The 15338-nt window shown below is 43.8% G+C and overlaps 1 protein-coding gene across 1 annotated transcript in view; it reads right to left on the bottom strand.

The window, feature by feature from the left end:
- DNAH6 (dynein axonemal heavy chain 6) overlaps positions 1–15338 on the bottom strand; it is a 570270-nt gene that overhangs the window by 447252 nt on the left and 107680 nt on the right. Inside the window, exons 14-16 of the mRNA XM_073542156.1 lie at positions 12050–12202; positions 9943–10194; positions 6673–6801 (exon numbers count right to left, since the gene is read on the bottom strand). Of these exons, the coding sequence (XP_073398257.1) occupies positions 6673–6801; positions 9943–10194; positions 12050–12202 (534 nt within the window). The remainder of the gene's footprint in view (positions 1–6672; positions 6802–9942; positions 10195–12049; positions 12203–15338) is intronic.

Below are 15338 nucleotides of genomic sequence, written 5' to 3'. Positions count from 1 at the left end.
GTTAACAGCGGCAATAAGCGACAATAACAACAATTGCCCATGGTTTCTCCTCTCTCCTATCTAAGCAAATTATATTGATTGTATAGGAAATAGTAGTAGAGAATATAGTAATAGAGGAACTCATCGTTATGATGTTAGGGCTGGCGGAACGCACCAAATTATAAAATAATAGTAGGTGCATTCGCCGCCCGGGGTCCACCGTGCAGAGGTGTTACGCTGCTGCTAAGCAATGGCGGATGCACAATATGGCGGTATAACACACGCGGGTTGAATGTCACCTGGTGTGCGCTGGGCGGTCTCTGTTATATCACAGAGTTGCCAAAGCACTAAACACAAATACTGAGCCTGTTCAAGCTCACAGAACTCAGCGAGATGCACGCCCGGTATACGGTCACAGGACTCTGGCCTAAGATGCAGGGTCAGCGTCCCTCTAGACCTACCATACGTGAGGCGTCGCAGCCGTGAACGCAAATAACTGCTGCAGACTGCAGCGAGGTTACAGACACTGCTGTGGTACGATAATGCCCTGTAATGGGCCACACTATCGGACGCTAGTACAGTGGAATGATGTGCACCGTGGCCTGTAGCTTGCCACTGACTGGCGCTGACTCTATCTCAAGTTCCCTGTCCACACACGTAATATCAGAGGGAGGGGAATCTTAATGAGTCATTCGCAGTTCAAGCGAACCTTTTATAGCTGAGACTTTCCGGATCTTCCAGATCCCTGTGATGGACCAATCAGATCTGAAGAAGGACCTGTGCATGTGACTCCCGATCTCCAATGGGAGATCGTCCCGTGAGCATGCTCAGTGGAGCGATGGAAGGACTTAGCCTCAGGAGTGGCTTGCTGCTGAGCAGCCTGCGTTGCTATTGCTGGCACAGAGGTGGCAGCAACAGCCAGACCCACAGAGCTGGTCTGAGCAGAGCATCGGGAACAACGAGACTGCTGAGCAGGCTCCTCTGCGGTCGAAGAAGAATGGGAGACCACTGAATTCAAGGCTCTGGATTCCGGCTGTGCAGTGGCAGGCACCCGACGCCTAACATTGCCCCCTCCCCTCTGAGCCTCGCTACGCTCAAATGCTGCGATAAGGAGCGGAGCGTGGATGTTCTCCACTGGTTCCCAGGTCCGAGCCTCTGGACCATGACCCTTCTAGTCCACCAAATAAACCAACTCGTTCGTCTCGGGATGATAGGCGGAGGACAAGTTTAGCTCGATACTGAGTAGACTGCAGAGCTCCCTCCAAAACCGAGATGCAAATTGGGGACCTTGATCACTAACCATCTTGTCCGGCATACCGTGCAAACGAAATATGTGCTTTATGAACAGTGCGGCGAGACCACGGGCAGAAGGCAGCCGCGCGAGTGGCATCAGATGCACCATTTTAGAAAAATGATCAGTGACCACCCAGATGACCGTGCTGCCACCAGATTTGGGCAGGTCGACCACAAAATCCATGCCAACCATCTCCCAGGGTCTGTCTGCCACCAGCAAGGGGTACAGTAACCCAGCCGGCCTCTGCCTAGAGGACCTGTTCCGAGCACAAGAGACACAGGCCTGAATGTATTCTCTCATGTCCCGAGCCATGTGTGGCCACCAATAAGTCCTTGCCAGGAGTTCCGTGGTCCGCTTATTGCCAAAGTGACAACCCACCCTGGACGCGTGTGCCCACGCGAGAACCTCTGGCCGCAGGCGGGGAGGGACAAAGGTCTTGCCCGGCAGCACTGACTCGAGAGCGACCGGAGTCAAGGTACTCAGGCTCTCAATGGGGACGATTAGCCGAGGCTCAGCCTCCTCCTCCTCCGCTGAGAACACTGAGCGAGAGAGAGCATCAGCCCAGACGTTCTTCTCACCGGACAGGTAGTGCAAGGTGAAGCGGGAGAAGAAGAGCGATCACCTAGCTTGACAAGAGTTCAAGCGCTGGGCCATTTGTAAATAGCCCAGGTTTTTATGGTTGGTGTACACCTGAAAGGTAAACCGGGCTCCCTCCAGGAGGTGTCTCCATTCGGAAAAGGCCAACTTCATTGCCAGCAACTCCCTGTCCCCGATGGAGTAGTTTTTCTCCGCCGGTGAGAAGGTCTTAGAGAAGAAGAAGCAGGGATGCTTCCGACCTTGAGCATCCTTCTGGAAAAGGACTGCTCCTGCACCGACAGATGAGGCATCCACCTCTAGGATAAAAGGTTTATCCACATTGGGACGATGGAGGATAGGAGCACCAGCAAAATGAGCCTTAAGAGACGAGAAGGCCGCGGAGACCTGTTCCGACCAAACCTTTGGATTGGCTCCCTTTTTGGTGAGGGCAACCAAAGGAGCCACCAGTGTGGAGAAGTAGGGAATAAACTGGCGGTAATAATTAACGAAGCCCAGAAAACGCTGCACCGCTTTAAGAGAGTGGGGCTCTTGCCAGTCCATTACCACCTGCAATTTGGCAGGATCCATAGCCAACCCCTGGGCCGAGATGATATGGCGCAAGAACGGCAAGGACTCCTGCTCAAATTGACACTTCTCCAGCTTGGTGAAGAGAGAATACGCCCGCAAACGGTCGAAGACTTTGCAGACATCTCTACGGTTAGAGGTCAAATCTGGAGAGAAGATGAGGATGTCATCTAGATAGACCACCACTGAGGTGGAGAGCATATAACAAAAGACGTCATTTACAAAGTCCTGGAAGACAGCTGGTGCGTTACAGAGGCCGAAGGGCATGACCAGATACTCATAGTGGCCATCCCTGGTATTAAAGGCTGTCTTCCACTCGTCCCCTTCCCATATGCGGATCAGGTTGTAAGCCCCCCCGTAGATCTAACTTAGTGAAGATCCGGGCCCCTCGCAACCTGTCAAACAACTCAGAGATCAAGGGAAGGGGGTACTTGTTTTTCACGGTTATAGCATTGAGACCTCTGTAATCAATGCAGGGACGTAGCTCTCCACTCTTCTTCTGTACAAAGAAGAACCCTGCCCCTGCTGGTGACACCGACTTCCTAATAAAACCTCTTGCCAGGTTCTCACGGATATATTTTCACATGGCCTCCGTCTTCGGGAGGGATAGAGGGTACACGCGGCCTCTAGGAGGTTCCGCGCCTGGCAAAAGGTCTATCGGACAGTCGTAGGGGGCGATGCGGCGGAAGCATCTGACGATTTTTTAGAGAAGACGTCCGTGTACTGCTGGTAGTGTTTGGGAAGCGCGGAGAGATCCGCGGGCACTTCCGTAGAGGCTACTTGGACACTGCCCCCATGCACCTTCCTTCACAGTCCTTGCTCCAAACTAGAATTCTCCCGGAGGACCACTCTATGTGAGGGGAATGGCAATGGAGCCAGGGAATTCCGAGGAGCACCTGGTCGATGCCCTCTGGCATAATGAGCAGGAACAACGTCTCGCGGTGAGATGGTGGGAATGAGAGCCCAAGGGGTGCTGTCTGGTGGGTAATCTGGGATGGTAAGGTTGAACCGTTGACCACTCTGATGGTCACGGGGTGAGAAAGTGGCACCAACGGAATTGCGTGCTGTTGGGCGAATGCCGAGGACATAAAGTTCCCTTCTGCCCAGGAGTCCACGCAGACTTCTACCTCCCAGGTGGAAGCACCGCTCTCTAATGTCCCTCAGAAGGCTGGCTTGGAGGAGAAGGTTCCCATATCAAGTAGGCCCCCTCCAGCTACCACTGGAAGTGATTGTTTTCTCGACCGATGAGGACACCTGCTAGCCGAGTGACCGGACTGTCGACACTGGTAACAGCGTGCGGAGGTCTGCACCGGGCGCGACCTGTAACCGGTGCGAGACCCCTCCACAGGTTCTGGAGATAAAACTCCCAGAGCAGGGGAGTTCAAGAGGTTTAGAGAAGGTGGGAGCCAACCTAACCCTCTGTCTGGATTGAGCATGATCCAGCCCGCGCTCTGTAAAATGGAGATCAATGCGGGTGGAAATAGAAATCAGCTCCTCCAGGCTGACGGGAACCTCCCTGGTAGCTAGAGCATCTTTGACATGCTCCGCCAAACCTCTTCAGAAGACAGGGATGAGTGTTTTATTAGGCCATTCCAGCTCGGAAGCCAGTGTCCGGAAGCAGACGGCATAATGGCTGACCGAGAGGGATCCCTGTGTTAGAGCTAATAACTGGAGAGAGGTGTCGTGAGTGACCCGTGGCCCCAAAAAGACCTACTTTAGGGATATTAGAAACTGAGCAGAGCTCAAAACCACGGGGTCACCGCGCTCCCACAGTGGCGTGGCCCATTCTAACGCCCTGCCGACAAGAGGGAGACGATAAACCCCACCTTATCCCGCTCTGTAGGGAATCGCGCGGCCAGTAACTCAAGCTGGATAGAGCACTGACTCACAAACCCCTACAGGTGGCGCTGTCACCCGAAAACTTGTCGCGCAACAGGAGACAGGATAATGTCGTGCAGGAGTGGACGAGGGCACACGAGAGACAGCCTCTGCGACTGCCTGAACAGCAGTAACATTCGCAGCTGAGGTTGGACTCTCAAGAGCTGCCAACCTGCCCTCCAGCTGCCGAATGTGCTGCAGTAGCTGCTGCTTATCCACCATTACTAGCCAGACCCTGGCGCTAGTATAATGTTAGGGCTGGCGGAACGCACCAAAATATAAAATAATAGGTGCGTTCGCCGCCCGGGGTCCACCGTGCAGAGGTGTTACGCTGCTGCTAGGCAATGGCGGACACACAATATGGCGGTATAACACACACGGGTTGAACGTCACCCGGTGTGCGCTGGGCGGGCTCTGTTACATCACAGAGTCGCCGAAGCACTAAACACAAATACTGAGCCTGTTCAAGCTCACAGAGCTCAGTGAGATGCACGCCCGGTATACGGTCACAGGACTCTGGCCCAAGACACAGGGTCAGTGTCCCTCTAGACCTACCGTGCGTGCGGCGTTGCAGCCGCGAACGCCAATAACTTCTGCAGACTGCAGCAAGGCGACAGACGCGGTACGATAATGCCCTGTAATGGGCCACACTATCGGACGCTAATACAGTGGAATGATATGCACCATGGCCTGTAGCTTGCCATTGACTGGTGCTGACTCTATCTCTAGTTCCCTGTCAACACACATAATATCAGAGGGAGGGGACTCTTAATTAGTCATTCGCAGTTCCATGCATTCGTCATCATTCACACATGTAGCAACTAGAATCTATACTAGCGCATGGCCGAGCGGTCATGCAAACCTTTTATAGCCGAGCCCTTCTGAAAGCTTCCAGATCCCTGTGATGGACCAATCAGATCTGGAGAAGGACCTGTGCATGTGACTCTCGATCTCCAATGGGAGATCGTGCCGTGAGCATGCTCAGTGGAGTGACGGAAGAACTTAGCCTCAGGAGTGGCTTGCTGCTGAGCCGCCTGCGTTGCTATTGCTGGCTCAGAGGTGGCAGCAGCAGCCGGACCCACGGAGCTGGTCTGAGCTGGTCTGAGCAGAGCATCGGGAACAACGAGACTGCTGAGCCGGCTCCTCTGCTGTCGAAGAAGAATGGGAGACCGCTGAATGCAAGGCTCTGGATTCCTGTTGTGCAGTGGCAGGAACCCAACGCCTAACATATGATGTATCTCCATGTCCCAAACATAACCTGTAGTGGAATACTAAAGTAACAATATCGGAGGATCTCCCATCAGCAAACTTTGTTGAAACCATGTGGTTGGTCCAAAACGATCTTGCAAGGATTTATAAATATGGTAAGGTAAAAGTTCTATAATATTCTCCAAAATGTCTAAGAAATCTTGTCTTGAACTCTATGTTCCTTTTCAATAGATGCCTCCTCACAGTCCATCTGCATCAAAAAGGCACGTTGTTCCAAAAACAATTTGTATGGAGGAGGCTGCGGACTAAGCCATGTGTGAAGAATTGATTTAGATCCTGCTGCTGTTACCATGTGTAAAAGTTTCCTTACACCCGGATTGCATTGAAATTTTTCAGCATCCAGATATCCAAAAATGGCCCATATAGGATCAAAGGGGGCAAAATTGGTCCGGTGATTAGATACAGAAGCATGGATCTTTATCCAAAAAGACTGTATTTCTAAGCAAGACCACATAAATTAGTACAGGTCAGTCTCGGGGGCATTACACTTGAAACTATTTGATGTAGGGAAAATAGGTATCCTATGTCCTCGAATGAGGGTAATATAGGCCCGATGTCAGAGAGTATTTCTATATTTCAGCCCCAACTTTTTTGTGATGTGTTGCTGCCATCAATTTCAAAATGAGCTAAATTTTTCAAATTACCGTAAATGGAATAACATCTAACGCTAACCTTCTGATCTGTGCTCTATGTTCTGTTGTGAATAAAATATGGTTAAAAGAGATTTATAAATCATTGCATTCTTGTTTTCATTCTTACACACCATCCCATTTTTTGAGGAATTGGAAATGTGGAATGAAGACATTCAAAGTGATATTCTCTTCTAAATCAAATGAGGGTGGACTTACTCAGTAAATAGCGTGACAGTGAAAGAAAAATGGTAGTTAACTGGACAGGTCCATGGGTTTAATATAATAATACTGTGGACAAAATAATTGGTAGTCAGCCTTTATTTCTTAAACAATTATTTGGTCCCAATAATAGCAAAATGGCACCTAAAGTAATGTTTTGCAATTCTGATAACATTTCCAGCATAATCACAGGATACAAAGCACCAAATGAATAGAAGACAGTCATTTCTATTGCTTTACCTTGAAATTCTTCTGATATGTTTTGTACTGGAACGCACGTTTTTGTAACTCATCTATGATGATCTGCAAGTCAGCCAGGATTTGTCTAACTTTAGTTTGATCAGCACCGATATCCAAAATTTGTGGATCCTGCAAAAATTCAAACCTGTGTTACAAATTCACTCTCCACTAATGCATGTACATTATCCAATGTTGTAAATAAAAAAATCTGTAATCACCATTGTCATTGATCAGATAAATGGTTCTTTATTATCTTTACTATAATCTAAGTCAGCAAAGAAATATCGTTGTATCATCATTCCTTAATGACAGACATATGTGCTCAAGACACACATACGGACAGATGGACTAGACTCAAGTGAGCCTCTGTGGTAAACACACAAATATATCATAAACTGCCTTAAATAGTCATTTTACTTGAGCCTATGAGTTTTAAACAATGAAAAGAGTTTTATTCCCTTTACCCCTTGGAGAATTTTTTGAGTGATGTTTTAGTATTTCTTTCTTGCAGGATGTTTCAATTTCCCACTCACCGCCTTGATTAGATTCAGGGTTTGATCTGACCATTTAAAGGAACCTGTCACTAGTTTCATGCTGCTCAAAACACATCCAACATGAATGAGAGCCTGGCTGCATGACTGTAGCGATGTATGCTTTTCTTGGAAACTTACAGAATTTCAGAGAAAACAGTTTAAAGAGACACCGAGGACTATCAGGAGAGACAAGACTAGTCCAGCCCCACCCCCTGGCACTACTCTAGTTGATTGTCAGGTCTCTCACAATAAACAAACAAAACATACCTTGCTGCAATTGTGCAGTCAGTCTCTGGCTCGTGCTGCCCTAACCATGGATGACAGATTACCTTTAAGCCTTTCACGACCTTTGATGTATAGGCACGTCAAAGGTCGTGTCCCAGCCTCTGATGTGGGCTCGGATGCTGAGCCTGCATCTTTCCCTGCAGAGAACAGCTAATCTGATCCACTGTCATGTGCCTCTAACAGCCGCTGGTGGATCCGAGATCCAGCCAGGGTGGTTAACCAGTTAAATGCCGCTGTCAATCACTGAAAGCGGCATTTAACATGCACCAGGCGGAAGCACGTCACAAGTCCCTGTCATGTGATCGGGAGGCTCAGATGGGTTGTCATGACAGCCGGGGGTCTGCAGAATAGCCACATGCCTTTCATTGTGAATTTCCTGTGAACGCCGACTTGAATTTTGCTACACGTAGCAGAGCTGAAACCCAGCACAGGCGATCGAATGATCACAACTTCAAGTCTCCTAAGGGGACTATTAAAGCTAGTAAAAAGTAAAAAAAAAAGTTATAAAAAAAAATAAATTAAACACAAAATTTCAAATCACCCCCCTTTTGCCCCATTGAAAATGAAACAATTAAAAATACACATTTTGTGTTACTGTGCTCAGAAATGTCTGATCTATCAAAATCCAATCGGTAGACGATGTAACGAGAATAAAAATCTAAACGTAATAATTATGTTTTTTGGCTGCTGCAATATTGCAAGAAAATGCAATAATGGGTGATAACAACATCATATCTACCCCAAAATTGTACCAATAAAAAAATATTAGCTTGGGGCACAAAAAATAAGCCACCACCCAGCCCCAGATCACGAAATATGGAGACGCTACAGGTCTCGAAAAAAAATGGTGATATAAGCAAAAAAATTTTCTTACAAATTTTTTATTTTTTTAACACGTAAATATAAAAGAACCTATGCATATTTAGTATCTGCATACGCATACTGATCTTGGTAAATTATATTGCCAGGTCAGCTTTAGCATTCAGTGAACATGGTGAATAAAAAACTCAAAATACAATTTTGCACTTTTTTTGCAATTTCACTACACTTTGATTTTTTGTCCCCTATTTTTAAGTATACTATATAGGAAAATTAATGGTGTCAATAAAAAGTACATCTCGACACACAAAAAACAAACCCTCGGTTATATTGACAGAAAAATAAAAAAGTTACGGCTCTGGGAAGAAGTGGAGCAAAAAAAGGAACTGCAAAAATGGAACATTGCAAGGTCATGAATGGGTTAAAACCTTTTTTTTTCATTAATTGGTACATTCATTGTTATATAGTATGGTCACTTTAGGTTTGCTTAAGTAGGTGCAGTAAAGCATCCCCACTCAATAACATTTCCCCAATTCATACTTTGCAACTTTACAGCTGGTATCAGAATATTTTGAGGAAATGCTGCTTTTGTTTTTAATTAAATTTCTTTTGGTTAAAGTGGTCATATGTCCTTGTTTGCCTAAGTTCATAGGCAAACTTTAGTACTAAGTTTCGACAGTGGAATCAGTATTGGTAAGAGTTAAGGGCCTGTCACACTAAGCGATATTGCTAGCAATATCGCTGTAACGTCACTGGTTTTGTGACATAGCAGCGATATTGCTAGTGATATTGCTGTGTGTGATACTTACCTCCGACAGCTCCCCCGCTGGTTATCGCTGATCACGCGAGAACGTCCTGGGCCGTTTCTCGTCGTCAGCTTCCTGCTGGGCTTCCTGTGGCGCTGACGAGCGACGCGTGGACATGGGCGGGAAGACGTCAGGATCGCCTCGTCTGACAGGTAAGTAGCGACCCCCGACCGCTGGTGAGATCTGCCTGTGTGGCAGCTCACTAGCGACCACTTAGCGATGCACCAGCGATCCTGACCGCGTCATATCGCTGGCCGGGATCGCTGGTGCATCGCTAAGTGTGATAGTACCTTTAACGGTAGGGGTTGTGATGAAATTCACAGTTCTCAGAGATTTCTTTTAGCATTTAGCCTCTCTCTCCGAGGCTGGACCTTGGAATCTGGGCAAGCGTCTTGGTTATTTAGAATCATCTCCACTTGTAGATGATCTTCTGGATAACATACAGTTTAACCACAAATAGGTGCAGTTCTGAAATGCTTGGTTTTGGCCAGCAGAATCTCGCATAAAAAGCATCTTACACATTTGCAGACATCAAATGCAGCCAAACCTTAGATACCACATGTAGCCTGACGTTAAATGTTTTTCCAGAGAAGGAAAGCTAATTTGTATAAATTTTTCTCATTACTTGGTAACATAAAATAGCTGCAAAACAAGTACTGGGATTACGAAACCACCGAACACAGCAACAGTGTTTCACATTTTTATAAAATAAACCTCGAAACAAAAAAAAGATTTTAACATATCCAAATGAATCAGAGTTGGATTCAGTTGCCCTTTAAAAATGATAAAAAAAGATTTGCATAATATGCTCAGTCTGTAAACTATACCTGAGATTGCTGTTTGACACTCTTCACTTCCGTGTTCAGCTCTGCAATGTCTTTGTCCAAGGATCGACAGAATTTCTCTATGCTGCTGTCTCTCTCACCTACAGACTTGTCAATGGCATTTCGAACAGCCAATATTGAAGGCTTCAGAGTAGCAAATACTGCAAAATCCTCAGGAGGCGTAGGAACGGTATAGCTGTCAATTAGTTGATACATCTGTGCAACCACATTAGACTCTTCTTCAAGAACGTCAATCTAACAGTAAAAAGTAAATCAGTTGTGGAATTTTAAATCTACAAGAAATATTGAGTGTTTATTTTAAATAAATACTGAAGAACTGGATCAATAGTTTATATTATAATTTATAATTCTAATATAGTTTATAATTTTGCCAATTGTAGTGCTTTATTTGTTTGTTTTATGCCAGTACCCTACATCTGATGGCATTCTGAGTGTCATCAAGATTATCAGCAAATTCTCAGGAATAGTATAGTACCATGAACTTATCATTAATCCAAGTGGACAGCTCCGTAATGAAAGAGCCTAACAAGTTGACTCAGTAGTGGCAGTGCAAGTCAAAGATTAATATGAGACATGTGTGGAAGCCATGAAGTTTCTAAAGGCAACGTGGACAGAACCTAACAAAGACTAACAACGCAACCATATGCCGAACAGGTGGAGATCAAGTGCAAAAAATTATAAGATCACGTTTCTAGGTGATATATCATACATGGTGTATGCTATCCATCTTTTCAGAGAAAACCATCCATCAGAGGAAACACCAACACGTTTCAGGCGCGTATGAGTAAAGGTTTCGTATGCACTAGAAACCCTTTGATGTCTCCACTGAAAGATATTTTAATTATGCAATAATGTTTTTATAACTTTCCAAATAAAGTTGAAGATTTTATATCCATTGAGCTGGATATTTTCTTTGAAAATTATGGCTACTTTTGTGCTCGTCAGTGAAAGAAATGGCCGGTTACGGTGAGCTGGCTTTTACTTCACATGTTCACTTAGTACACATCTACACCATTGAAGCCTGATTATTACAAGCCAGAAAATGTTTAATACAATATTGCTCATCCTTAAAAAATAAAACTGCTACTTTTCAGCTTCAAAAAAATAATTACAATGTGTGTACACAGTCTAAATGGAAAGTGAATAGGATCTTCACATTACATAATGTTTTTTTTTAGGTATCCCATGATTTATATCTAAGGCTGGTTTCACACTTGCGTTTTTTGCAGCTGTGTTTTTACGCAAAAAAAGCATGCATTTTTTTTCCTATACTTAACATGGGTGCGCATAGACATGCGTTTGTACGCGTTTGTATGCGCATGCGTTTTTTTGTAGTGTGCGCCCGGGCGCACAAAATGCATCCTGTTGCATTTTTTGTGCGTCCGACCTGTCTTAAAAAATGCATGCGCACGCAATGCGCACAAAATTCACCCAAAAACACATTATAGTCTATGGGAGCGCTGACGTGGGCATGGCAATGCGCACGTCAGCGCAAAAAAAGCATGCTTTTTTTAAAAAAAAACATGCGCAAAAACACAAAAAAAGCATACAAATGCATGATGCGTTTTTGATGTGCGTTTGCACTGCGCACGCAGCGCAAAAAAACGCAAGTGTGAAAGTAGCCTAAATTAGCATTTATTGAAAGGTCAAAATGCATAGTAATAGGAATACAGTTTCTTTACAATCAATCAACTCTGAATGAAGTAGAATTTCCATTGGTTCCTATTAGTAAGCTCTTTATTTTTTATCTTCAATGCAATAATGATGAATCAACTCAACTATATAGAAATAGAGATATGTGGCCAATGAGCTCTTTTAGACCCGAGTGAATATACGCAATATATTGCCTTGTATTGCATTTTTAACTAACCAACAGCAATGCAGGAATTCTAAAATATCCAATATTTACATGCCCAATAAACATTAGACTAGATATAACGACCCTGTTTCCAACGGCTGCATACACCTTTGAATGAAGTTTTAAGCATAGATGTATGTGCATTTATTTCTTTTTACCAATTGCTAAAGTTTATACTGTTCATTATGTACATCAAGGTTTCCTTTTTACAAAATGATGCTCACAACTTACCCGTTCTTGAATCTCATCCAGGAATATTAAAGTATTTACATAGTCCAAAGTTGTGGTGGGATAAAATTCAAGCTTAAACTGAGCATCTTGAGCCTCAGCTATGATAGCATCCATCTTTTTCTTAGCAAGAATTGGTAGAATTTCATTTATTGCCTAGAAAGGAGAGTATAATATATCATAAGATTCCATGTGTTTCAAAAATTAGGAAAAAAGGTATAGGATAACTATAAGAGATGACTCTGAGTAAACTGATTTGAAGCAAATCAAAATTGCCTTGAATCTCACAACAACAAAAATCACATTGATCAGTATTCGAATGTTTCGCAATATAATTCTCGACAATCCAGCATCATGGCAGCTGACTGAACTACAGAGGGATGATAAGTGGTTTAAAAAAATATCTCAGGTACTCATCTTTTCTCGGTCCTCTCTGTACCTGTCCTGATGTTGCATGTCCAGTTAACTCTTCTATCTTCCCTCCAGTTGGATCTTCCATCCACTAGGCCCCACGCTGTCACACAGGGTGCATTGTCTGTCGATGATGTATATTTGCACTCAATTTGACTATAAGCGGTGCGACACACATCAATGACATGCAATATGGCCCATGTGACAATGTGGGGCCTAATAAATGGATAACCTGGCTAAGAGGAAGACATAAAACAGAAGACAACAGATAGAAGAGCCGATCAGAGGATTGGTGGGATAGGAACAGGAACATCAGAAGAGAAGTTGGTCGATTCAATTTGCATTGCAACTCTAATCATTATATCCTAACAGGCTAAATGCACTATTCGAGCATGACATAAATTTCTGTGCCTGTCCAATTGGTCTAAAGGGATATTCTCATGTCATTCAATTGCTTACGTTAATTAGACAGCACTGAAATAAGCAAGTTTGCAATTGACTTGTTTTCTTCTATTCATTTCCATGCTACTGCTGTGAGAGCTTTCATCTTACACAATGTACAGCTAGTTTTGAAGGAGCTTGGCCATCACATTCTGGCTGAGTGTACATAATTGTTACATTCCAGGAGAGTTAATTCCTAAGATCTCAGTTAGGCTTCTCAAGTCCTATGATTTCTGTACAGCAGTTAGCTGCTCAACTTCACACTTCTCTTGCTCAGCTCCTGACTAAGGTGCTCTTATCAGTCTTGTAGAATCACAGTCACCAATGCTCCCATAATTAGCAGATTTCAAATGTACAGTTATCTCTATGTGTAAGTATAGTGATAACAGTGTAGACTTCAGAATAAACAATGACAGATCATTAATGTGTTGAAGCAAGATGGAGCTCCTGACTAAAACTCTCTCTCTCAAGGAACAGTAAATACCCCTCTGCCAAGGAAGTAATGAAACTGTATAGCTCTGAGCTGCTCAAGAGACAACTTGAGAATACCCCTTTAAATGAGATTTGACTAAATTGATGTTCCTGATAAAAAAACAAACCCATTCTGATGTAAGGAACAGTTTTTCAGTTGCTGGAAACCTCTGCAACAAGTCTATGGTGTATGGTGTAATAATGCTACTTACTTGGGAGACAAATAAGGTATCACAGGAACAGTTTCTATTTAAACCCTTAGTAACTAAGCAAATTTTGACGTTAATGACCAAGCCAAATTTTATAATTCTGATCACTGTCATTTTATGTGGTAATAACTCTAGAACACTTAAACAAATGCCACTGATTCTGAGAAAGTTTTTTCATGACATATTGTACTTCATGGTAGTGCTAAACTTTCTTCTATATGACTTGCTTTTTTGTTTATGAAAAAATGGGAATATGGTAAAAATGTATGCCCTTAAATCAGAGTTAAGTCACACAAATGATTCATAAGTAACATTTCTCACATGTCTACTTTACATCAGCACAATTTTGGAAATATATTTTTTTTGTTAGGAAGTTGGAAGGGTTAAAAGTTGACCAGTGATTTCTCATTTGTCCAACTCAATTTACAAAACCATTTTTTAGTGACCACATCATATTTGAAGTGATTTTGAGGGGCCTATATAACAGAAAGTACCTAAAAATGACACTATTCTAAAAACTGCACCTCTCAAAGTGCTCAAAATCACATTCTTAACCCTTCAGTTGCTTCACAGGAACTGAAGCAATGTGGAAGGAAAAGATGAATATTTCATTTTTTTCACCAACAATTTACTTTAGACCAAACTTTTTTATGTTCACAAGGGTAACAGGAGAAAATTTACTCTAAAATTCGCTGTTCAATTTCTCCTGAGTACGCTAATATCCTATTTGTGGGGGGGAAATCTACTGCTTGAGAGTATATCAGGGCTCAGAAGGAAAGGAGGATTTTCTGAACACAAAATTGTCTGGAATCAAGAGAGAACGCCATGTCGTGTTTGGAGAGCCCCTGATGTGCCTAAAGAGTGGAAACCCCTCACAAGCGATAACCATTTTGGAAACCAAAACCCTGAAGGATTTTATCCAGGGGTATAGTGAGCATTTTGAACCCATAGGTACGACTCAGAATTTGATAACATTAGGTTGTCATATTGAATACGTCGTCATTAGTGTGGAGCGCAAGTGCTCGCTACTCCAGTTTGCATCAGGTGCTCAGGTATTCAGCGAATATAGCTGGTGCTCGAGTGACATGCTCGAGTCTCACCCTGCATGTTTCGCAGCTGTTAAGACACCCAAAAAAGTGTGGTGATCCGTGATACTCGGTGCATACCCGAGCACCCGATGCAAACTCGGGTAGCGAGCACTCAACACTAGTCGTCATATCGTCATTTTTTTACTTTTGAAAAAACCCAAATTCTAACTCCAACCTTATTCCTAGCACCAACCTTAACACAACCCTAACCCAAACCCTAACACAACCCTTACACCAACTCTAACACAACGGTAACCCTAAGCCTACCTCAACTGAAAAGAATGGAATTTTTTTTTTATTTTATAATTTTACCTAAGGGAATGACAAGGGGGGATTTTATTTACTATTTTTTTCCTTTTGATCCCTGTGATAGAGTCTATCACACTGAACAATAGGAACCAATAGGAAAAAATCCTTATTGTTGACGGGTACCGACAGGCAGATTTCAGCTGGCACACTGCGCATGCGCTTGCCATTTTTTTCCAGGAAGATGATGCCGAGCTGGGGAACAGAGCAGGAGGGACCAGGGGCTGGCTTAGAAACCGGCGGGAAACAGGGGACATCATTTCTCTCTCCTCTGACATATATATCATGTCAGAAGAAAGAGAAATTATTTTTTTGTGATCGTTGTTATTCTCTGAACAACACTGATCAAGTGATCGAGGACTGGAA

Source organism: Dendrobates tinctorius, unplaced genomic scaffold (assembly GCF_039654945.1).
Source record: "Dendrobates tinctorius isolate UK_male_01 unplaced genomic scaffold, ASM3965494v1 ptg000011l, whole genome shotgun sequence".
Classification (NCBI taxonomy): Eukaryota; Metazoa; Chordata; class Amphibia; order Anura; family Dendrobatidae; genus Dendrobates; species Dendrobates tinctorius.
This window is presented reverse-complemented; position numbering and strand designations above follow the sequence as displayed.